This window comes from Nothoprocta perdicaria, unplaced genomic scaffold (assembly GCF_003342845.1).
Source record: "Nothoprocta perdicaria isolate Ctin4 unplaced genomic scaffold, notPer1 scaffold_101, whole genome shotgun sequence".
Classification (NCBI taxonomy): domain Eukaryota; kingdom Metazoa; phylum Chordata; class Aves; order Tinamiformes; family Tinamidae; genus Nothoprocta; species Nothoprocta perdicaria.
The window spans coordinates 1,973,644-1,998,496 of NW_020454106.1; the positions used below are offsets into that span (position 1 = coordinate 1,973,644).

At 46.6% G+C, this 24,853-nt stretch overlaps 1 protein-coding gene across 7 annotated transcripts in view; it reads right to left on the reverse strand.

The window, feature by feature from the left end:
* The window catches only part of HMBOX1 (homeobox containing 1), an 82,043-nt gene that overhangs the window by 15,140 nt on the left and 42,050 nt on the right, over window positions 1–24,853 (reverse strand). For all 7 annotated transcript variants that reach the window (XM_026041459.1, XM_026041439.1, XM_026041451.1 and 4 more), the window contains exons 3-6: window positions 23,155–23,634; window positions 21,098–21,183; window positions 14,526–14,636; window positions 8,049–8,202 (exon numbers count right to left, since the gene is read on the reverse strand). In XM_026041459.1, coding sequence (XP_025897244.1) covers window positions 8,049–8,202; window positions 14,526–14,636; window positions 21,098–21,183; window positions 23,155–23,634 — 831 coding nt within the window. The remainder of the gene's footprint in view (window positions 1–8,048; window positions 8,203–14,525; window positions 14,637–21,097; window positions 21,184–23,154; window positions 23,635–24,853) is intronic.

The window sequence follows — 24,853 nt, forward strand, 5'->3', positions numbered from 1 at the left end:
ACAGGCTCCCAGCGGGCTTTTGTACCCTTGGCTACAGCTGTTTTTAAGATAGAGAAGTTAATCAGTTTCTGAAAAGGATATAATAAAGGTTGATTGAAATGAGAGAAGCTGGCCACGACGAAACAGGAAGTCCCAACCCAACACTCCAGTGATTAAGGAATATCAAGGGGCATTTAGGAATGGAAAGAGCGCCGGTCTAGGTACATAATAAGCAACAAATTAGATGACTTTTTTTTTCCCCTTCTATATGTTGTGTACTTACTTTCCCTATCCTGCCTTTCTTTTTGCTTGTTTAAAAAGAAATCGTATTTTAAAAATTATTTGGAACAGGTCCATATYGTCCATTCGGTTGATAGACCTGCTCATAAAGAGCACAGTATTCAGAATGCAAAGTTATACATGGCATTAAAAAAAAGAAAGAAAAACACGAAAAGGTCAACTCTGCTATCCCTGACTCCCAAAAAGTTAAAAAAAGAATAAAATTCAGATCAAAAAGGAGTTGGGACGCGACGGTGACTTTTGCGGTTGAAGTCCCTAGAGTTTCCTGCTAAAATGCAATTTTTAGACTGAAATGAGCCCATAAATACATGACACAACACACCTGAAGAGTTCTACTTTGGAGCAAGTTTCTACTTTGCTCCTTCCCTTCTTTTTGCCATGATTTTGTTTATCACTTCCCCAAAGACGTCACTTCTGTAAATAGGAGACCCAGCACAGGGACCCAGGCGCGGGCTCTGCGCAGACAACGGCTGCAGCAAGAGGTGGCCACAACATTTTGGAGCTTCTACAAACCAGAACTGGGCAAATCCAAGAGTGCTCCGAGCTGGACGGTGACTTACAACAGGGTGCTCCATAGCCCAAGGTGAGAAGGTACCAACCTGATGGTTGATTCCTCCCGAGCACTTTCCAGGCTGCTCAGGATGTTAATTTTACAGTGCCCATCAGGTTCGTGCCATGCACAGGGTGGGTAAATCTCCCTGCACATGATGCCYGGTCCTTCTAGCTCAACTGGGACTTGCAGGGATATTTGTTGGCAGGTCAGAGTTGTCAAACGCTTCCTTTGGAGCTCAAGAAGGACTTGCGAGAGGAAAGAGGGACAGTTCAAGAAGGACTGGAGAGAAAAGGAGTGTTTAGTTCACAGAGGAGATGAATAAGCAGCAGCTTGAGAGAACTCTATCAGTTAAATGATCTTGGCAAGGTAAACGCAATGCTTTCTCATGATCCTTCTCGAGATACTCAGCCACACGGAGCCTCCAAATTTTCAACATATTTTAACACATAAAATGGAACCTGGTATAATGAGCTCTCTCAAAGTGCCCTTAAGACCTTAGTATGATTTAGTAGGAATTATAGAGTTATGTCTCTATATGTCTCATCATGTCAAGAAGAATGTCCATGGCTTCAAGAGAGGGGTTTCACAAAATCTSGTGTAGCAGATAAGAGCTTTAAGTCTCCAGTCACATATGAACAAGCCACTGGCTGGAGAGGACACGTAGGAAGAACGACAACCCATCACGTGCATTGTCCCACACAGCAGCATCACTTACGTGCCAGGGGTGGCATGAGCCTGTCTTAAAGTCAGCCCTTGTGCCAGGGACAAGAGATGTTGGAAAACTGCTCCTTCAAGGAGCAGGGGGAACAAATGCAGCAACATCTACCTTGCTCTGGAGAAACCTGCCAGATCATTTAGGCTAGAAAAGAATCTCCATCCTTAAAATGAGGCTTTCTGCACTGGCTAGAGTAGAAAAGTGCAGTGCAGGCCGACAGGTCAGCCTGACAAGCTTCCTCTTGCAAATGCTGCTTTTGGTTGTTTCAACCTTGGTAGATGCAGAAATGTTACCTGGCGTCTCCTGGAAGGACTTGCTCCTCCCTCAGCTCTTTATTAATTTTAATTAAAAAAAAAAAAAAAAGAAAAACACAAGAAAAAGGGAGAGAGACAAAGATACTGAAAGCACCTGAACTCCCCAGTGAAGACGAGTAACTCATGGAGTGGCAGAAGAGACCAAGAGGCTGTATTTTCCTGCCCATCCGAGAGGGAAGGAGGCTCCAGCTAATGCAGAGCCAGAAAGAGGCCGCGTGGCGGGCAGCAAACAGCTGCTCTCGCATTCGTGAAGATGCTCAACAAGGACCCCGAGCTGAAAAGCWGCCACTTTTGGGCAAGAAAACTTGATCTTGGCGGCGTCTGAGCTGCAAAGCGAGCCCCAGCGACCGCCTCTGCAGAGGTGGCTGCACTCGCAGGCCTGARGGGCCTTTGCTGGAGCTACAGCAAGGAATAAAGACCCAAAAAGGCAGATTTTCCCCAATCTSAAAGGGCTTAATGAAGTCAAACCTCCTCCTGCAACTCGCTAACACCTTTTTGTACAACGGAAAGACCTGGGGGGTAAAAAATAAACACGACACCTGATAGTTTTCCCAGCATTAAGGTAAGATCAGGTATATGAGAACCATCGATTTTAAGTTAATTCTTCTAATTTCTGTAGATAATGTGTTTAGGGACGAAGAGTTTATAAAGGTTTTCCTAAGAAAACGTTCCTGGGTCAGGCAGGGGACCCCTGGCTCTCCGCATGCTGCTTCCTGGGGCTGGGCTCCCAAGGACACTGTGGATGTTTTGCAGAACGGTCCAACGTCACCCGAGGGCCACCGGGCTGCAAAGGGAAGCATTCGACAGCGGCTCGCGCCGCTCCCGGAGCGCGGCAGGGATTTCTGGCCCTCGTTACACTGATGAGAACCTGCAGCTCTGGCTCCTGACAAGATTGGAGCCTAATGGCCGAGGGCGCAAGACAACGACTTCCTGCTCTGCTCCGGGCTCGGGAAGGGCGAAGCGCCACGAATCCCAAACTGCGACCTCCTCCCGAGCCTCACACAGGAAACCTGCATCCCCTGGGGGGCCGGCATTAAGGTTCTGCTAGAAGGCATAACTAAGAGTAATGGGATAAAATTAACTAAGAAAATTTCCTAACTGAATTGCAGCGGCTAATAGAGCTCTGGCTCTCCCCGGGGAGGTCGAGGAAGCCCCGGCGCGGCGCGGGGCTGCACTGAGAGCCCTCGCACGGGCGGAAGGATTTCTAATGATGTGGGGCAGCGCCGAGCCCGGACCAGGGCCAGGATCGGGTGCAGGGCCTGGATCCTGCTCACCGGGAGAATGGGAAAGGTCAAACRCTTCCAGCTCCGTCGGGAAGCCGTCAGGAGGACGGCATCGATGGGCTCCAGCTTCCCTTGGCCACCTTCATGGGGGAAGGAGGAGAGCGCCGCGGTTTAATTAGACAAAGAGGCTGGCAGTGACACCAGAGTGTCCTTGGGTGACATATCCCGGCGTCCTGGCAGGAAAAGGAACCGTTCCCTGGCCCAGGCTGCCCAGGGAGGCTGCGGAGGCTCCTGCTCTGCAGATCTGCCAGCGCGCCGGGATGCGCCTGGGTGCCCCGTGCTCTGGGTGTCCCTGCTGGAGCAGGGGCTGCGCTGGGGGAGCCCTTCCAACCTCAGCCATCCTGGGATTCTGTGAAAAGCGACTCCCCGTCAATGAGGCCAGCAYGACCGTCAGCGTCACCGTGAACATTTTTAGCAGTTTTGGTTTGTGAAGCTTTCCCTGTATTCAGCTCTGGGCTGTGGGTCCCTGCTGTGCCCCCGGAGCTCGTGGTGGACTCCGACCCCAATCCCAACCCTGCACCCATTCACTAGGAGGGAGGCGCCTGTGGATCCTTCCTTGGGTCAAGCTGCTGCTGTTGCCATCAGACAGGACCTGGAGCTGGCACAACGCTGGAAAACCAGGGAGGGAAACTGAGGAAGGGGAACGGGATGGCACTGGTGCAGTGGACACAAACTCAATTCCACTCCGCCGTATCTTGAAATCATATCCTCCATATCTGAGGAAATCTGACCCTCTTGCTCCTCCAGATAACGACAGCTTTCAACCACAACGCCAAACAAAGCACCTGAGCCCCTTCTGCCATCTGTGATTCTTTGAAATAACAGGGATCTTCTTGACCTAGTCTTATTTAATCTATAGACATTCTTATAAAAATCTCTTTTTTTCCAGAGTAAAGACAGTGTTAAAATGTAAAAAACAGACCCCTAAAACCAAAGGAAACAACCTCTAGCGAGAAAGCAAAGTCCCCACTCCCCACACTGAACTACTTTGCACCACTGAATTGCTTAGAGCAGAATTTACACCTACTTCACGTTCATCTTTGTATAAAACACCTATCTAAAAGCAGAGCCCACCGCCGCTGCCTTGGGTGCGAAACTCAGCTGCCCATCATATACGGTTCTTTAGTAGCCACATCCTTGAAAAAGCAGATAACTCCAAAACATGATTTAGAGGAGAAACACAAACCACATATTTAAAAATAATTTTTAAAAAAAGACGTTAAAAAACAACCCTGAGGAAATTTCCAACTTCACAGTTTTAACGAGAGGGGCTGCGAAGCAAAGCAGAAAAGAAGAAAGACAACTTTGGGACAAGATGTAACATGCAGGAGCGCAGAACTGAAGCAGACAGAGGCTTTCAAGTGTAACCTGTGGTTTGCAGAGCGCTGCTCGCTCTGTTCCCCAAGGAGGCCAAGGCCCCGAAAGGCAGCRTGTCCCACATGGAGGTGGCTCCGGGAAGGAGCGGGTCAAGGTTGGCAGCGCAGCGACGGGGAGCGGGCGCTGGGTGCTCTGAGCTGCACCCAGGCTGCTGGTGAGCGCAGGAGTTCACATCCTGCAGGTACTGCTGCCCTTCACCTGCAGGTCGTCAATATTCAGAAAAGTAACGAGGGAAAAAAGCAAGAAGCAGAAAGCAGACAGAGGGAGAAAGAGCCCTTCTGAGTCTACTGTCTGAAACCTCAGCCTAGTGGCTAACAGAGAATCCTGGAATGGTTGAGGTTGGAAGGGACCCCCAGGGCTCCCCCAGGGCAGCCCCTGCTCCAGCAGGGACACCCAGAGCACGGGGCACCCGGGCGCATCCCGGCGCGCTGGCAGATCTGCAGAGCAGGAGCCTCCGCAGCCTCCCTGGGCAGCCTGGGCCAGGGCTCGGGCASCCTCCCACCAAACAAGTTCTTCCTCACGGCCACATGGAGCTGCCTGCGCTGCAACCTGCACCCACTGCCCCTTGGCCTGCCCCTGGCCACCACCCACCAGAGCTTGCACCTTCCTCCCTCCATCCTCCCCTCGGCTCCTTGGACACRCTCACCAGCTCCCCTCTCACCCTCCTCTTCTCCASGCTCAGCAGGCCCCGCTCGCTCGGGCTCTCCTCACACGAGAGCTGCTCCAGGCCCTTCCTCAGCCCTGGTGCTCTGCGCTGGCCCCTCTCCAGCAGCTCCACGGCCCCCTTGTCCTGGGGAGCCCAGAGCTGCCCCCAACGCTCCAGCTTTGGCCTCCGCAGAGCTGAGCAGAGGGGCAGGATCCCCTCCCTGCCCTGCTGCCAACGGCCTCCGGATGCAGCCAGGAGCCCACTGGCCTCCTTGGCCACCAGGGCCCTGCTGCCCCATGGGTGACTTGGTGTCCCCAGGACTCCCAGGTCCCTCTCTGTGGAGCTGCTCTCCAGCAGGTCAGCCCCTCAGCTGTACTCATCCCTGGGGTTATTCCTGCCCATAGTCAGGACCCTGCACTTGTCCTTGTGGAACCTCATGAGGTTCCTCTCTACCCAGCTGTCCAGCCTGTCCAGGTCCCTCTGAATGGCAGCGCAGCCCTCCGGAGTGTTGACCACTCCATTCAGCTTCGGATCTTCCACAAACTTGAATCTCTATCCTGGGAGATTTTCCAAATAAAAAACAGTAAAGACCAGAGAACCGAGCTACAGCAACCACCAGTAGCAGCTTTCTGAAAAGCCAGCCTCAACCAAGAGCTTCAATTTTTCACCATCAAATTCCATTCTTCCCCTTCAAGGAGTTCTCCCAACCAGTCTGACCCRCTGGCTTCACCACATCCAACTCAAAGAGCAGCCCAAGCCTTTGCTCCTCACCCCGTGGTGCTCATACAGCTTCACAGCACAGTTTTAGAAGGTTACACCCACCCACCACAAGAGCTCCTGTTAATACCCAGAACCAACTCTCTTGCATTTAGACATTTAATAATCTAAGCCAGGTCTAATTGCAGAAAGCTCCTTCTCAGCAGCCAGAGAGCGTGGAGGTGCATTGCCCCTAGGAGCTGCATCAGTAGGTAAAAACGTGTCCCCTCATGGTCAAAATCTGATCTGCTTGAGAGAAAGGCTGAGCAGAACCAGGCCACATGCAACAGCCCGCACTATTCATGGGCCAAATGCTGCTTCTTCCCGACCTCACAGCACCCTGCAAACCYGAGCCCATCTCCTCCAGCCCGGCTGGTGCTATGGGTCGCACTGGTGGGGTGCTTGGCAAACTTAAGGCAACCTTAAGGGACTTCCTAGGGCCTCTGAGGTGGTGCTTTCCTCCCACTGTTGCCAAACTTGCCCTTCCAGCTCAGCCTGGCCTATTAAAGCCCAGTAGTTAAGCACCCATATTCCCAACCTGCTTTACGGGGCGCTTTTAGTGCCAGACAGAGGTTTTAGGGCAGCTCTTACACCGCGAGGCTCTGCACTCACCGAGACCCAGCGAGGGCTTCACAAACTCCTATCAGAGCCGGGATGAAGGCAACGAAAGGTGGCAAAAGTCCCCGTTTAACAGCACAATAAAAAGAGCCCCGGGAGGCAGCCAAGCACAAGGCACGAGGCAGCCAACAGAGGCGAGAACAAGCAAGAAGAAAGAGGGCATCGAAAATAAGATCAAGTGCTACCGTTTCTTAAAACACAACTGGACACTGGTTTCAAATGCCAAAACCAGTTTCAAATGCCAAAACCAATTTGCTTTTTTTGTTGTTTTCTTTTTTTTTTTCTGCACAAAACACAAAGGCAAATGTTTCTAAGGACACAAACCAAACCATTCGAGCTCGTGCGAGTCCTTCAGAGCACGAGGGCAGAGCCTGGTGCTAGGACAGATCTGAAGGGGGGGCCAGGGAAACATCCGTGCCTAGGACAGCTCTAATGCTGGAAAATGCTGAAGACACCAGGGAAGTGCCAAGGGAGAACATGGAACAACCAGGTACCCAGTGCAGCCCTGCAAACCCCCCGATGGCCCTTGGTCTCAGCCAAGTAAGGTCCAGCCCAGGCACAGACACTCCCTGGTCTGAGCAAGCGTCAGGTCCTTGACAGGGCTCAATACTCTGGTATTAACTGGGGTAAAAGCAGCCACTTCCCTGCTCCTAATCTGTTCCAAAGCCCTTTGTGCAAGGGAAGTGTTCCTGAATGCCAAAGCGCATCCTAAAAACCCGCTGCCTGGGGGCTCAATGAGATCTGTGAAGCAGGGAGGAGGGCTGCAAACACAGGAGGTTCCTCCCATGCCAAGGAGGAGAAAAGGCAGGCGGAAAACTCCTCCCAGCCATTCAGCCTTTAAGGGAAATGAGCCTTCATCCCTAAACTACCTCTGAGCCTTTCCCTATTATCTAGTCTCCTCCACAAAGGAGAGATTACAGCAAGCAGAGGGAGAGGCAGCTGGGGGACCACAGCCAAGAGGGCCTGGTCTCTAATGATCCCAATCACTCCGCACGTGTTTCGATGATCCGCTTTGCTCTCCGCTGTTCCTGGCTCATGTAAAAGGACTGTAAGAGCCTTTCTGGACCAGGAATCTCCTGCTTTTTAAGCAGCCTCCTGCCCTTATGCAGCACCCTGAACATTTGCGGCGCTGCAGAAACGCCAGGATCAAATATAGAACAACCTGATGCATTACGAGGAGGGATCAGGAACTGAGGAGAGGGAGAATGGAGAATGGAAGGGCTGCACAGACCTCCAGCAAAGGCAGAGGTTGGATTGCTGCCCAAAAAGCAGAGTTAAGCACCAATACTTTCAAAGTCAGCCAAGGACGAGGTTGCTCAAGGGCTGCAAAAGAGAGACACTTTTTAAGCAAATGGGTTGAATTATCTCCTCCTACCTCTGCTACCTAGAACCACACAATTGCAGCGATCCCAGTGCCAAACCACATCCATGAAAATGAAGCTGGAGCTCACCAGAAGAGGAAAAAAACATACTTGAAGGTGGCTTTAAAATGCCCCAAGCGACATACCTTTCCATCACAGCCAGGCACTCCTTCCTCCACGTGAACCGACTGCCTCGCCGTAGTCTGAAGGTCCCAGAGGTAGCTGTGACTGGCGGAGGCGTCTGTCTCCATTCGGGCTCTTCTATGGGGACAGGAGCGGGTCTCATGCTTAACGTGGCCCCTAGGGACAATAAATACTGTGTTTCCTAAGGGACTAGAGAGTCACGCTCGTTTTCGCACTCCTGCTCGTGGAAAAAAAGACAAGACAGGTGATGAAACCATTCAAACTAAAAAAAAAAAAAAGGAAAATAAAGCATCATTAGACAAAGACACCTTCAAGATACATAAAGCCAGGTAGAGACAGGTTTCTGTTTACTTGCAGAGCAGTTGCAGGAAGCCAAGTGCAAGCTGACAGCAAAGTTATTTCACCCTGTCCACAAGGTTGCTCCTAGGCTGAGTAAATACTTGAAATAGCTCCTCTGGTAGAGGGGCACCCCGTGTGCTGTGCAAATGAGTGCCAGGTGACCTGGCAGGGCCTTAGGAAGCAGTTTAACATCCCACCTCTCCTCTCCTGCAGCTACACGGCTCCTATCAAGGAGCTGGAAAGCATCAAGGGAGGGAGGAAACTTGGCACGGCGCCCTCAGGAAAGGCCCTTTGCAACTTACCCCTCATTCCTTCACCACGGTGTCCCGCTTACTAAATCAAGACCAAAGGCAAGACCAATATTTCATACACCCATTAGCAGGGGTACCGGGAACGGGACATTAGGAGGGAGGCAGCAGGGCCATGCAGGTGCAGAACACCTAGGATTTAGGCATAAAAACACACAGTGTCCATAAAACAACCCTGCTCATTTAATTCTGGCTCCTTCGATTTGTAACGGAGCAAACGGGATTAAGGGAATTCAATTTTAAACCATAAACAAATTCCTCCAGTTAGAAAGCAGGAATTAGCTATTTGTGCGTTAGGTTGTGYCCTTTTCCTGAAATACATGGGGAATATTTTCCTTACTGCAAGAGTTTTCATTTGTGCAAGGTGGGAGCACCCAGAAATCCCGAAAAACCTGCCCCTGGAGAAGTCTACAGTCTATAGAAGCCTATAGGAAGCAAAGCCTTTACCTTGCACACACAACRGATGGTGACGTTTCCTCATTCCTGCCTTTGGAGCACAGACTACTTCCCAGGGCTTTAGTGCCAGCAGCTAGACCTAGCTCCCAGCTTAAACCACAGACAGTTTTAATGTCACTCAAAATATTATCTATATTACTAATTTATTGGAAGGTCATTTCAAGGGAAGTTCCTTATCTACCCCTTCCAGCATCTGCATGGTTTGGGGGGCTGGGACAGCACCACGTTGCTTGGCTTCAGGAACACTTTGAAAATCGGAAATAAAAGAATGTGTGTGKGGGGGAGGACTAGCTTTTTAGGCACTTTCTTAGCAAAATACGCTCTCCAAAGGAGAATTTGGAGGGCAGGTGTTATCTGTGTCTTCTGAAGAGCTCTCTGACACTGTTTTCATGCACTACAGAAAAATGTGAGTCTCAGTGATGCCCACATCAGGGCAAGAGATGTGGAGTTATTCATCTGCCTGGGATTTTGCAGACAGAGGTTGAAAAAACATCTGTATTTAAAGCAGTTTAACTCTGGCTTCTTATATGTTCACTTACTAAATATGAAATAGGATATTTTTTTGGTTGGTTGGTTTTTTTTTTTGCTTTAGCAGCCTCACTAAATCAACTTTTCTCTCCAGYAGCAACAAAATCAACAGCAGATAAGAGGCAGTTATGCTGAGGACTTCACAAGTCAGCAAGTTACACTGCTAACTAGTAATGGGAGTTTTCACAAAACCCTCAAATAGTTTTTAGGAAAGGAAACATCTTCCTTTCTGCTCGAGCAGGATGAGCCAAAACATTGTGAGATTTCTGCCTTAAAACATGCAGCAAAAAYTTGGACATGTGTAAGGAGTGGAGAGGTGAACAGAGAAGTGAACAAACTCCTTCCACAGATAAAAATGAAAAGGGACATCTCCCACYAGCTGCCAACACCAAGGAGCTTTTGCAACAAAACTGTATTTTCTCTCTGCAAAATTTTCTCTAAATTGGGGTTTGACTGGGAGGAAACTGCAGGTGGGTTTAAGAAGACACAAGTGCTGCCCTTGCTTTGGAATTCCACATGGTTTTCCTCCTCTCAACACATCCCAGATCCTTATCCAGAGGAATAAGTGCCGTTGCTGTCAGGCCTGTCACCTGCCGTTGCTGGTTCGTTGTGTGGCGAGACGGGCGCCGCGCGGGACGTCGGGAGCCCCAGGCCACCTCCCGGCTCCGGGGATCCGTTCGCAGCAAGTACCTCTCATCCATTACACTGATAAGAACAGCTATTCCCCTTCAGCTGAGCCAAACACGCCTGACATCCCCTGAAAAACAACTTCCAGTTCCTACCAGATGTGAATCAGTAGCCTGCACAGCAAAAGGTTCCCTGCAGAGCTCATTGCTTAGATGGAAAGGATCAGAGAAGGGACAATTTTYGACGAGGCTCCGTAAAATAGTAAATCACCACCACCAAATTCCCCATGCAAATCTCCCAGGATATCCAGCCCCTGATTTTTCTTTTTTTTTTTTTTTTTCCTCTTTTTATAAGCCTTGCTTTCACAGCTAAACAAGAGCTGCAGTGGGAATAACACAAAAGATGCTACATCTTGATAATAACCACCTTTCTTTTCCCCCTTTGTTCAAGGAGAAAGAGCACACGGTTCTCTCCAAGGTGACCACAGCTGCCTTCCTGTGCCGAGACTGGTACAGGCAGAACATGCAGCTTACAGGGAGGCAGCCTGCATCCATCCCTGCAACTTCAACACAGCGTTTCTCGATGCCAGCTTCAGTTTGCAGCACAAGGGCAAAAGAAATGCTCAAGTTACCTCATAATAAACTTCCCACATGGCCCAAGACTGAGYGCCAGCTAAACTAATCAGGCTACCTATCGATGCACATTTATTTAGCCCCCTATTTTTAAACCATGGCTTCTGAAAAATTCATCAGAGCACTATAGGACTCCATACACTCATAATCTGAAACCTATACTATTTATCTACTGCCAAAATGCTCTCAGTCTTCCACAAAACACAAGAGATACGGTGCCTGTCCAAAGAAATGCCCCAGCTAAATGAGAAACGTGCCTATTAATTGGATCAGAGCCATCAAACACTAACATTGAGCATGRACTTCTTTCCCTCAACAAAAAAATACCTTTTACCTTAACTGGCAAGGGTTTCCAGAAAAAAAAAAATACAAGTCCTTCAAAATCAGAACTCACAGCATTGCTATTAACTCTACCAGAGAAAAACACAGATCAGGACGTTTTTGAGTAGCAGGGTTGAATGCAGTATGAAAACAGGCTGTTTTCTGATCCACGAGGCTCAGGTGTCTCTGGTAACGCTCCAAACTGCTGTTTGAAGTTCTCTGAGCAACCATCGCCAACGAGAAACAGAGAAAATATCCATGCAAAAAGGCACTCAAAAGCATGCAAACARCAAGGAGCGTATTCCAAAGGCCAAGGAAAGCTGGTAAATAAGGAAGGCTACGGAGCTGCCGAGTCCTTTCCGTACTCTTAACRTCTCTACATCGTCTGTCCTGAGGCTCTAAAAAATGCAGCAATTAGGTTAGCACATGAAGGGCTTCTTGAGGATGATTAAAAGCACTATACAGCACCACCGTATATTTGAAAGAAGAAAAAGAAAGCATCTCTTTTGATGTATTTACAGGGTTTTTGTCCCTAAAACTCTGCAGAAGYCCCTGGCTGGGTGCAGTGCAGAACAAGTGTAAAAGATAGTCCTTGCTGCGAGGACCTTATAGGCAAGGAGGGTAAGTGACACAGAGGAAAGGGTCTTGTCTTTTATCTCTCTTTAGCAAAAAGTTGCACCTATTTGCTAAAAATTCTATAGAAAACTTGGCAGAGCCAAGGGAAGAGTCCAGGCCTGCCAGGTGGTCTCCAGGCCTCTCCTCAACTGTCCTCCCTCTCCCCTTCACAAGGTAACTGCACTGGTTTTCTCAGCCCATCGAAACATTTTAAGGGGAAGTTTCCCTTCTGTTATTACTCAAACGAAAACAGGCAGAAAATGGACTAGTCTGAAGAGCTATCTGCAAATCTAAGGATGAAAAAATAAGGAAGGGGGAACTAAAYGCTCCTAAAGACCTCACGCTGCGCACTGGCAACGAGCTCCTGCCCAGAGGGACCTGAGTGTTTCCTCTATTGGAAAAGGCTTCAAATACTGCTCCCAACAGCTGAAATGGGAAAGGATATGAGAATAGAAAGGCAAATGTCACTTTTTAGTATCTCATTTCATCACTTTTTGAGAGGAGGACAGGCCTTCATGGGATGTCTATGGAGAGTGACCAGGCCTGAAGCTCCTGCATCGCTCCATTGCAGGAGGCTGGCAGGAGGCTCTAAGTTTTCTCATTTTTTGTCTCAAAAGAAGGCAGCAGAAAGTCTGGTCGAGTCTAGCAAACTAATCACAGGATACTGTAAATAGYAGACAAAACTTAGGCTCCAAACTGCTCTAGAACAGTAATTTAAAAGCAGGAYTCTTTGGATGAGGCTGATACCTTTGTTAAGACACTACTAAAGCCGTCAGCACAAGTGCATGTTCATTAGCTCTTGGTTGGCCCGTCTGACCTGCAACATGTTGGAAAGCAAAAATTCAAAGCAGTGGGATATCCTAAAGTAAGTAAATGCCATCACATTTCCCTGTGGTAGCCTTTTCCAGTAGCTATAGGAAAACCCAGAGCCACCCCACAACCGTTACACCAGCTTCTCCAAAAACAAAAAGAACTCGTTTTATTTGGCTGTAAAGGGAATTGAAATGCACCAGAACAGTCTCTTGGCATTGTCAGGGGAGCCTTTTCACTGCTTGAAAATCTCTCAAGATCCCTTATTTATGAAAAGGTTAAGCTCAAACAACCCGTCTTCAAGGAATTTCCCCAGTGAATAAAAAGAAACCCGAACGAGCCCTCAGCAAGACAGTGCAGAGGAGAAGCAGGGGGTTATTTCACTTCATTTCTACTTAAGACGCAACCATCGACATTGCTGGTCTTCCTTCCCTGGGCACTTCTCAAGAGCAAAGGGCCAAACAAGACACTGTGAGGTGGTGACTACAAGGAGGAAAAGAAGGTTAAGAGGCAAAGGAAAGATTTTAGTGCTCTCTTTGCCAAGGCCTTCTCATCCCAACACTATTTCCTAAAACATCCAGGCAATATTGAAAAGATCCATAGGACAACAGGAAACCTCCTCAGATGGTTTTCAGCCTGGGGTGATGATTTGGGGGATTTTTCTAAAAAAYACCCTTGCAACAGCTCTAGTTCTCTCCTCTGTTTTGGGGGCAATGCCTCCCACCGAAGGTGAACGTTGGGAATTGCTCCACAGGGTTCAGAGCAGTTGATCCTAAAGAGTCCAGATCCAGCAGCTTTGTCAGCCCTTGACAGCAGCCTGTCCACACCTCACATCCCTTTCCGTTTTCATCCTTTAGAGGAGTTTTCTAGATGTTTAACAGAAAGGACAGGCTCAACTCTGGCTTTGAGCACATCCAACTTTAAGCCAAGACATTCTCATTCCAACTGACAGATCCTGGAGCCTCTTGACTTACAGCTTCTGCACAAAAATCGATGTTTTTCAGGATCTGTTTTCACTGGATTTTTTCTTAATAGAATTATGGACCTTGAAGCCAAGKTTGCATTAGAGAGGCTGAGTCCTACATTTCTTTAATCAATTACAAGGTTAATTTAACTGTGTCATCCTTTAAAGGGAAGTAAGGGTAAATATTGTGATCCTTACAGTGAAAGTGTGCAAGGAAAAGGGAAGAACCACGGCCAAACATCAATTAGGGAGAAGAACAATGTAAAGAAATCAACTGGACTGTCTGTGACTTTGCCTGCTGTCAGTTRGTTAAAGACCATGAGGAATTTTTAYTTCTCTTTCTGAATTTGGAGGAGAAGAGGGTGGGATTTGAGACACACATCTCTAACATCACTCTGACTCTCAACATCCCATCTGTGAAGTTGTTGTCCAGCTCCAAAACCCTGCAGGTTCCCTCAAAGTTCCTCTCAACTTCAATGAGTTTTTGCCATAACTTTGTGTTATAAGGACATTATTAATGTTTTCTCTTTGTTCWTTCTCAAGAACCTTGGAATATATTTCAAGCGGGATGACTGCACCTTCAGTGAGGGCTTCTGGCTCCCAGATTTGGCCAGTGGTGAGAGGACAGGCCAAGTCTCCATGACTAAAGACCTGGGCAGGCACCTATGGATAGGGAAACTCTCATTGATGATTGATTTGGATCAAGGGAAATGCAATTTTGTCCCTCATCTCCCCAAAAACTAAGCTGGGATATTAGAGGGGATAGAACACACCACCAAGCAGCAAATCACCACTGATAATCAAAGTAAGTGACAAAATAACTTTTTTTTTTTTTTCATAAATAAAGCAGCAGGTATTGTTTAGCCTCTATTTGTTTACCAGGATTTGTCTTCTCAAGCTGGTACCATCTGTAAAATGCCCTTTTCTTTTGCTCACTCAGGTCCGACCCCTGCTGCAACAGCCAATGGGAGATCCGGCTCTGACTGATACCTGTAAAAAGAGAGGAAAAAAAAGAGAGAAAGTGGAAGGGAATTCTTTTTTAAAATCATTTTAGAGGGATTTATACGTGGATAAAAGGTGTTGTTGTAAGAAGCCCAGACACTGAAAGCTACTGCTTCCATCACAGAAGAGATACAGACCTGAAGTCTCCCCCTATACTGACCCTAAGTGCTTCAACTTCTCACTTGCTATTTCAGCCTTACTCAAGATAAAGTCTGGAAGCAGCAAGGACACGAATTGGGAAGCTAAATCCTTCACTGACTTGTGCTGCCCACATCTAAAACAGGGCTTCCCTTGTATTTCTTCACCTGTAAAAGGGGAGTCAATCCTTTACTGTAATTAYATATCAAGAATGATGCTTAGGAGGTGGTTATCAAATGCTTTAATAAGAGGGGAGATAGACATAGAAGCAGTTCATGTCATGTAGACCAAACCACCCCACAAATAGAGACAACTATCAGCTGCTATAACAGAAAACAAAACTGAGGTCCAGGTAGGACTTGTTTAAAATAGGATTTCTAAGGAAACAGTAAAAGGGTAAAAAAAAACCTAGAAGTCAATACAGCTATTTCCAAAGCAGGACACAGAGCACAGGATCAACACAGAAGGAGGAAAAAGSATAGTTGGGGGGACAATCAAGCAAAGCAAGAGGTATCAAAACGCACTAGTAGCTGGAAAGCGGCAAATTTATCTAAAAATATCAAAACTACTCCAAAATATGTCTTGTATGCTGAATAACTAAAGCCAGATAGGATGAGGGAGAACCTCCTGTGGCCTCCAGCAGGCTCCTCAGCTATCAGAGAGGGTTAACAGCCCATAAACTCTCCTGAGAATTCAAGTTTTAGGAGGTGCTCAAAGGAACAAGCTACTGCTGAACACCACCTGTGCCAACACCTGCTTGGTGGTAATAGGAAGGCTGGCATCCACACAGAAATCAAACTGCCTCTCACCTCTTGAGCTGCGTGAAGGTTTTATAAGATATCTCATAATCATATCTAACTCACAAAAAAAACAACCCCCTGGAGCTTTACTGCTTCTAATAGGAGATCTTTACTATGCTTTTTTTAAGCATTGAACACAGCAGCTCGTCAACTTTGGGATGATTTAACTCAAACCTCACGTGTCTCGTTGAGGTGGGTTTGCTCCAGCCAGCTTTGCAAAATCATAGGGTTTATAATCTTTGCTGTTCTTCATCCTGGAGGCTCTGAAGTTTTAACTACCTTGTGGAAAAGGGACAGGTTTTGGAGTTTAACAAGTTCTGCCCATAAAACATGYCCCGGTTTGGGTGTTTTCCCCCTATTTCCTTGTCATTTTAACACCCGTTCCCACAGGCTGCCTTTGAAGGAGCTCAGGAGCAGTTGGGGTGGTCTGTTTATTGTCCCCAGGGCCCATATTGGGGTATATAATTGGGTTTATACTATTAGAAAAGTGGAATTATTTGACCAAACCCAAGCCTTGGAGCCTGTCACTTTATTTCAAACCTCTCTACAGAAGCACACAAGAGAATCAAACCAGAAGCCAATGCAGGCTGATAAAACTCTCCAGCCCAATGCAAGGCCCCAGTCTGGTTGAAACCAGACAATCTAGATGGGGATTGGCCCATCTAGTCAGGGAAAAGGCCCAAACTTTGAAAACTCGCAGTCTCCCATGTACTATTATGATTTATAAAAGCCATTTCCTTAACCCAGTGCTGTGGTACACAAACGTTTGCGTCTCGCTGCCTTTGGCTGCACGGCTCCTATTAATCAGTGGGTAACAGCAGCAATAATTTACTTGTTTACTACAGTCCACTTAACRCTTATTGCCCTGAATTAGTGTTTATTCAGTGTTTGGAGAACAACGTAAGGCACCAATGCAAAGCATTATTTGTTAAAAATTATAAATAGAGATGAAGTGTCCTCGACAAGAGCTGCACGGCGTGGAAAACCCAAATTCTGCCCAAGCGGCTGCCTGCTGCTCTCGGAAAGTGCTACAGATGTTTGGCACTTCAGACAATGTGTGCAGATGGAGCAGAGCAGTCCAAGGGCTGAGAGCCTCTATGGCCACGGCCACCTTTGCCTCTCTTCAGCTCCCAACAGGTCCCAAAGTCACTTCTGCAGCTTGCAAGGCCATGGAGATGGGCAGYCTCAAAGGCAGTGCCAGAAAGGATCTTCGATCCAAATTATAAAATTAACATTATTACCTTCTTTTTCCCCTGATTGCCTCTTGATGGGATTGATTTTATGCTGTTATTTCACTGCAGGATCTCGGGAGCAGCAGTGCTGCCCGTAGCACCTTTTGCACTGCCCAGAAGTCCAGTTTTCTTTCCGCAGCAAAGCTGCAACCCCAGAGAACATCTGCAAGGTGCAGCTTAGGTAGCTGATCTTGCTTTGGGTCACAGTACAAGTAGATGATTGAAGTAGATGATTTCTAGAGGTYCTAAAGTCCCAGATTCTGTCTTTTTTTTTTCCCCCTCCACTTTTCTTTTTGCTTCCTTGTCTCAAAAACTGAGGTGAGCGCTGAGCTTTTTACCAGTTYCTCTACCTACACCCTGCTCCTCTTTTTGTTCTTATGGCACAGAACATTTTTTCCCTGTTCCTCAGCTCAGTTTAGAGGTCCCAAAACTCCACGTTCCAACAGCCTGCATTCAAGGTCACAGGCAAAGTCATCAGCAGAACTGGCCCAGCATCTCCTAGACCCCTGCACGGTGTCTTAATCCCAGCCTTATCCTTCTCCCCTTCCATTAACACCCCCCACCAAAATCACACCCCAGTTTCTAGCATTTTAAGTTGATTTTGTGCAGTTGACTCTTGGGGCCGATGCCTAGGACGGCCAGCAGCACCACCCAGCCACACAGTCTGCAATCAGGCTACTTTAGGAAATTGCTCTGGCAGTCAAAAATAAATCATCGCGCTGCCAGAAGTGGATTAATGAAGTTCTCTGGAGTACTGAAAATCCAACTGTCTTGTGGAAATTCATTCTCCAGCTGAACCACGGACCTCAAGGCAGACTGACATCCTCCGGGCTCTGCTTCAGCCACCCCCCATTCTCTCAGAAGAAATTATTTTGGGACACTTCCACCCAAAAATACATGAAGGAAACAGTAAAATCCATCATAAATAGAAAGCAATTGGTATCTACAGTGCAAACCTGCTCGTAACCCTCAAAACTGCTCCTCTACAAGGTAACTAGTTTTCATCTTCACATGTTGGCTTTTCTCTCTCTGCTTTGCATTTCTTTAATATTTCTTTCAAGAGGGATTTTTTAGAAGCACCTGGAATGTGTCAGATTTGGAGAAGAAAGTAAATGACTCTATCTAAATTCCTCAGTTTGTAAGCGAAGTCCCAGATACATATAATATGTGCTTGCAAAGGACAGCTATCAATTTAAGAGATTAGCAGAGCTTGTTAACAGCAAGCCTGCAAAGATCAAAATCATATAAAAACAAATCTCTCCCCGCGTTGTCACACGTATTTAAAAAAAATACCACAAAGAAAAGTGTTTTTTAAATCCAGATTCTCACGGTTTCCTCCCCATCTGAACCTAAAGGCTTAAATCAAGAGGCAGCATCTTTTGCTACACCTACATTTATTTCTCTGTCTTTCACCCTCTGACCACAGCCTACTCGGTGGCCAGACAAATAAATTACAATATGCAACTCTAAATTAATATTGAAAAAAAAATTTGCATCCTATCCCCCACACCTAGGGACTATTACCTACCCCCTAATAAACTGCAGCCACGTTAAAAGAGCTTCAAACGAGATAGGAAATTCAGCAGGAACTATTATTAGCTCCTGTTTATACTGTCATTTTTCTTATCAGTAGGAGATTATTTATACAGAGCCCAACCCAAGTGCTTCTTGTTTATCTTACTACAGACACCGTTTAAAAAGCTTCTATATTAAGCAGCTCCTGTATTTAGGACCAGCACTAATAAGTCTTATGCTAGGTTTTTTGCTTCTTATCAATCATTTCTTTATGTTCACGTCACCCTTTAATACTCTCAGTTACTCTTTTCCAATCTGCTCTCTCCCATCGCTGCAGAAGGCATCCCTGTGTGTCAGGTTTCGTTCYCCAAGCCAGGCTCATTATCTACATAACTTGAAAAGTTTTTGGTAATCTTAAAAAGGCCAAAAGAGCCTTAAATTTGTTCTACGACAACAGCTGCCTTTCACCTTCAAGCCCATGTCTGTCTCTCTCACATATCTTCCCTCTCCATCATTTTCCATCTTCTCTCTTTGCAGCACAGGAAAAAGAAAAGGAGAAGTACTTAGAGGGCAACATTAAATGCAAGCCTGCTCGGGGTATTTGCAGATGTAGGAATATATATTCTATAAGTGCACTGCAAGGTTAAAATTAAGATGAGAGAGGAAGAAGTGGGGATTTGGGGGGATTTTTTGTGTTTTTTTTTCCCAGGAAGAACCAACTATTTATGTTTCATTTCACTTTTTTTTTCCTTGTTTGAGTGATTTCAGATAGCTTTACCTGTAAGATTAAGTTTGTAAATACTCAGATGGTGCCATTTGGGATCATATATTCTGCACGTACAAGGTTGAAGAGTACACTTAAAAGGAACCAGCTCCCACAGACATTCCTACCAAGTAGACCTGGGGACAACATAGCTCAACTGCAACGGGTTACAAGAGGAAGAGAAGAAGAGAAGCCACATGGGCCTTGTGGCCATCTTTGCTGGAGAAATTGCAGCATGTGTAAAATATCACATTATTTTTTATTTGCGAGGTCCACAGAAACACCACAACACTTCTATCAACTGGAACCCAAGCCAGTAGCTTGAGAAAAACAACAGAAAAAGAAAGAGGTGTGAAGAGACGGATCTAGACTTTGCTACAGCCCAACTGCAGGGGCGCCAAGACACGCACGGAGACACACAGCTGATTAAATCAGCTCCTTTTATAGACAAGGACTATGATTTACCATGGAGATTCACTCTACTCAGTCTGCATAAAGTACAAATGCTGGTTGGTTGGGGGAAGGCCGCCTTGAGGGATTTTCTTCTTCCTTGCATTTCTTCTCCTGAAGGTGAAGAGCTCGCTTGACTTCTGGTAGACAAAGGGAGTGCTAGAACGTTCAGCCTCAGGCTCGAAGGAAGAAGTTTTCCTTGTGTTTGCCCTTGTAGAAAGCACTTAACGCAGAGATGGGTCATTCAGGGACTGTGTTCAGGCAAGGACTGCACACAAGTAGGGCAGTGACCCACAAACTCCTTAAACATCACCACTGGGGTTCGGATCAAACAGCTAGCCTTAGCATCCAATCTTCCTCACCCTCTTCCTAGCATCCCCTAAAGCCCATAATGTTCCTTTGAGTTACACAAGATGCTGCTCTCATGACTTTACAGATGAAACTGAAACCTGGGAAGGACGAGCAATTTGCTCAAGGCCACAGAGAGGAGAGAGAGACGTGAAAGGGATTCCTGGTTTGCATCACATTTCTGCCTCTCCACCTGAACTGCTGGSTATGTCCAGGGCCTGCAAATCCCACTTGCCCAGGAAGGCAGGTTCTTATGACATTTCCAACACTGGAAACACCGTAAAAGAACCACCTCCCTCCTGTTGGGTTGRCACCCCTAGTCATCACAGACCCTCAAAACTCATCTATTTCTCTTTATTCAAGCTTAGTTTCAAAAATGAATAAATATTATAGATATAACGTAGGATAGAGCTATTTTTATCAYGGTATCTTCTTCTTAGATTTGCTACCAGCTCCGTGCTGCGCTGGGCAAATCTAGGATGAACCTGTAAAGGAGAAGTAATAGCACTCCACCCCATGGAGGAGCAGTAAGACTTCATCACTGTTTGTGTAGAGATTTGGAAATACACCAAAGGAATAAGTGATATCACTGCAGACTGTTTGCTTGCCCTGAATGCCAAAGAGGTAGGGAATGGGACAGAGGGCAAAAAGAGAACTCCTCTGCTTCGGGTAAAAAATCTGAGCGAATGTGGTCATCTCCTCAACCTGGCATCTGTTTTTCATTAATTACAACTCAAAATGAGTGAAAAAACACTTTAAAGCGRAATGCTGGGCGTAGGGATGCTGAATACAGCTGCGCTTCCAGACTCCACATACACGCAATAATATATATACACCTATTATGCATATATGTCTCCATGCACAGAGAGGCAGCTAGGCATCTATTTGCCACCTTTAACAAACAATTTAGGAATTAAGGCAGAGCACTTTCGTTTTAAGCCGAGAACGCCGGGGCTTATTACAATGCTGTAAAATCAAATCTGCTAGCACAAGCCACAGAAAAAAAGAAAGGCAAAGTGATTCACTGGGGAAGTTCCATGATGTGCGGGACAATGGCTCTTAAATCAAAGGCATACATTATCATGACTAAGCTGACAGATCTGCACTGCAATGCAGAAAGGCAAGCACTATTCCCACATCTGCACCCGTCGGCAGYGGGATGAGCTTCCCTGCAGGGAAGAGAAGGGCCCCGCGAGCTCTTACCTGTTACCTGTGCAACGACTGCTTGGGAGATTCGCCGGTTGGCTAGAAAGGCTTTGATTTCCTCCTTTATCACGCTGCTGTCCCTCCTAGCAAAACAAAACACAAAAGAACACACACAAAAAGACAGACCCAAGTGCACTTGGAAGGGGCAGAATGGTTTTATGCCCTGGGTTTAGAGAGGGGAAGGCAGGCGCTAACATCGCCCAAGTAGCTCGCCAGTGGACACTTCTTTTTCACAAGTGTCACGTTTGATCCAAGCGCCCTCGCAGCAGAATGGATGACTCACGTCCTATATAATTCATAGTAGGTGCAGGGCTGCCATATGGAATGCACAAAGTTTCATTACACGGGGATGAATAAATCTCTCCAAGTAGCATAAAAACCTCAGTCATAAAAAAAAGGCACAAAAAAAACCCTAAAAAAATACATTGGGTAGCAAGGTCTGCATGGATAGCTACACAAACACATTTACCTATACACAAAGCTCTTCAGCCTTTCAAGGAAAAATACCTTAAGGTGAAAGCGTTTGCAACCACTATCCCCCAGCCCTGCTTCCTTACACTCGTTACACTGACCGAGCATGTGGAAGGTGTTAAAGCATTTATTTAACTGGAATTATGCTTTTTAGAAAGGGTGCAAAGATAGTGCAGAAGGGACTAAACTAGGCCAAAAGGAGAATAACTTGGGGGTCGCACAGGGGCTGTAATATGCAGCAAGTYGTGGCTGCAGTGAACACGCACTCTTCCCCTCCTTCTTCCCTCCCTAAAAGGTACAGACAATTAAGACCAGGCTTTATTAGGCTTTATTATTCAATAATCTCCCTTCTCCTTCTTTCCTCTACCCCCAGCAGGCAAATTTAAGGTTACAAAAATCAAAATAAATACTATGTTGCGGGTTGATTTTTATTTTTGCCTCCAATGCTCATCCTCCATGCACCTGGGTATAAAAGTAGCATCAAACGTGCGCAGGCACCAAAACCCCTCCCTGAGATTTACTGCGTGAGAACCCYAAACTCAAAGGAACAGCTGAATTCCAGCAGAGGGAACTCAGCACATTGGAATTCCCACTCTACTCACCATCTCCCTGCATTATCCCATTTTTCCAGCATCATTTGCTATCAGCTTTTCTTACCTATTCCTGTCCCTAAACCACCACAGCTTTTACCCTAGGTCTGCAAGTTCTGCATCAGACACATCAAACATCTTCATCGTAGAGCCTGGGGACTCAAGTTCTTTCTCAGGTACTTCATAAATATTGTGCTTTGGGGAGGGAAAGGGGAAAGAAAAGCACTCCAAAATTATGACAAAAACTACTTTTGAGACATGTGGCCTTTTCCCCTTATTTCCTTTTGCTATCAACRCTGCTGATTTTGACTTTCATCCTCAGCAGAATGGCCTCCTCCTTTCATCTTCACCATACTGCTGAATGAGAAGTGGGTAAAAGTAAGGGAAGGTCAGTTGGGAGAAAAAAAATAAAGAAAAAAAAAGAAAAAAAAAAAAGAAAAATTATCTCTTATTGAGGACTTCTGTCTCTTCCTCACTGTGTGTTCCTGCTGCCAGCATGAGACTGTACCAATCCCAGAGGTCATCCCTTTCCACAAATTAGAAACAAATAAGAGGCATGTCCTGCAGATCCCAGGGGAAAGCCTTAACCAGGTAGGCTCCCTACTCACCCTACACATGGAAGCAAATTTGACTGGTAGAAAGTGGTGGAGGATTCGTGCAAATGAAGACTCAGTGAGAAGGCTACTGAGCAAGGAAATTTTGTGCTCTAACATAGGACTTAATCTTTGCAACAACACAAGAAAAAACGCCACAAATATTTCAAAAATAAAACAACTTGTAGGACATCTACACAAGGGCAGGGGCTATCTACACAAGACCAGGAGGCAGGTGAGATGTAGTCAGMTAGGGATCAGCAGAACTGGGAAAGGGATCACTGTCTAAAGCAATTCCCACTTGCTTGACAATACCTATTTGAGCAGTCCTCCAAGAGGTGTATTTCCAAGGGATTTCTTCCCCTGGCTTTCCAAACTTTTTTCAAAGCCTTGTACTAACCTCATCAGCTCCTCCACTTTGTCATCAATGTCCAAGTCCTCTTCAGAAGCTTCGAAACTGTATGACCTTTGAGGCAGGCTGTTTGCAAGCGGGTATCGGGTAGGGGACATCTTCCCGTTGAACGCAGACAACCTCTCGTTACTCTCCCTCCCGTTCTGATTAGTAGTGCAAGGCTGTGGGGAGGTGTCGTAACTGTTGCTTGGGGACGGGGACATCCCCGAATGCTGGGTCTGTGTTGAAGCTGTGGCTGTAGAGGAAGATGCGGGGACGTTGTTGGTACTGTTGCTGTAGGAACCACCTCCGTAGCTAGACCTTCTCCCAAATTTGTCACTATGCTCTTGATCAAGACGATCCAAGGTTTCCAGCGCGTGGAGGATTTCATGTCTGGTCATTCCCGTACGTCTCAGGCGCTGAAGCAGGTCGATTTGCTCTATGGTAAATCTTGGTTCGTCTGTGTAGTGAGACATGGTTTCCAGCAGACTAAAAAGAAGGTGAAACACAAAAGCAAACGCTTCAGTTCAAGAGTCCACGGTGAAAAAAGTACTTTATACAAAAAGAAAGACTAATTCTGCTCCAACACTAAGCCATACATATGATAGAAGGTAGCCGAGTTGTCCACCTCCAAACCCAACAGAAGATCTCCCATCAATGCCAGTCTCATCACCTGGCCAAAGGGCTTTCTCTCAACTTTTTTCCCTTGTGCTTTTGATGACCTTGACTTACAAAGAGATGGAGGTTGCTCAGTCAGAGATGCCACAACTAGAGTTCAGAGAGTCACTCCCAGTACCCACCAAGCAAAAATCCCAGATCCCCAGAGTGATCAGTTAGGTCTAGTCCAGAGGCAGAACTTTCTGCCCAAGTTTTAACCAGTTCTGACATGAGATTTATGAGCTGAATCTGAAGTAGGAAGAGTACAAGTTGCCCTAACTCTTTTTTTGCTACCCTGAAAAAAAAAAAAAGAAGAAGAAGATAAAACAGCCCTAGCGGAAATTCTGGTACCCTTTAGGACCAAAGTTGATTTGACTGAAGTCACGTTTCTGAAGTCACTTTTGAACCTGCTATGTTGTCACGGATCGCCTGCCCTAACAAGGAAAGAGCAGCACATCCAATTATACCACACTTTCATTTAAAGAAGTAAGTCTACAGCCTTTCCCCCTCCAAAGGCAGGTTTCTTGTCTAACTCAATCACCATGGTGGCCAGTCAAAAGCTCTTTTAACTCCTAAGCTCCCTCAGGTATCAGAACAACGAACCTTCTCTGTATCGCGGAAGATCCCCAAAATGGAACTGAAAAAATCACCTTATACTCCCATAATCTCTTCTCCTTCCTAAATTCACTCAGAACAGACCCAAACGGCATAAAAATGCTGAGATCTCTTCCTTCAGAATTCAAGATCATGAGAAGAAGAGATGGCAGATGGAGGGCAGGCGGAACTTGGCAAAGAGATCACGGCATTTTACATCTTTCCTGTGAATCTTCTTCTGAGTCAAGGGCTTCTTACAATTCCTGCAGGAGAGCAGGAGGAAGAGATCACTCAAACGCCAGGAGAGATGACAGAGCTACCGTGTAACCTCCACGGGTCAGAGCAGAGCAGCTTTGTGAAAGTCAGGCTGGCAGAGTTTGGGGGTGAAGGGAGGAATCTCTCCGAGGAAGAGATTCCTGCATCTCACGATGCATTCCTGGCCTGGCAAGGAAACAGG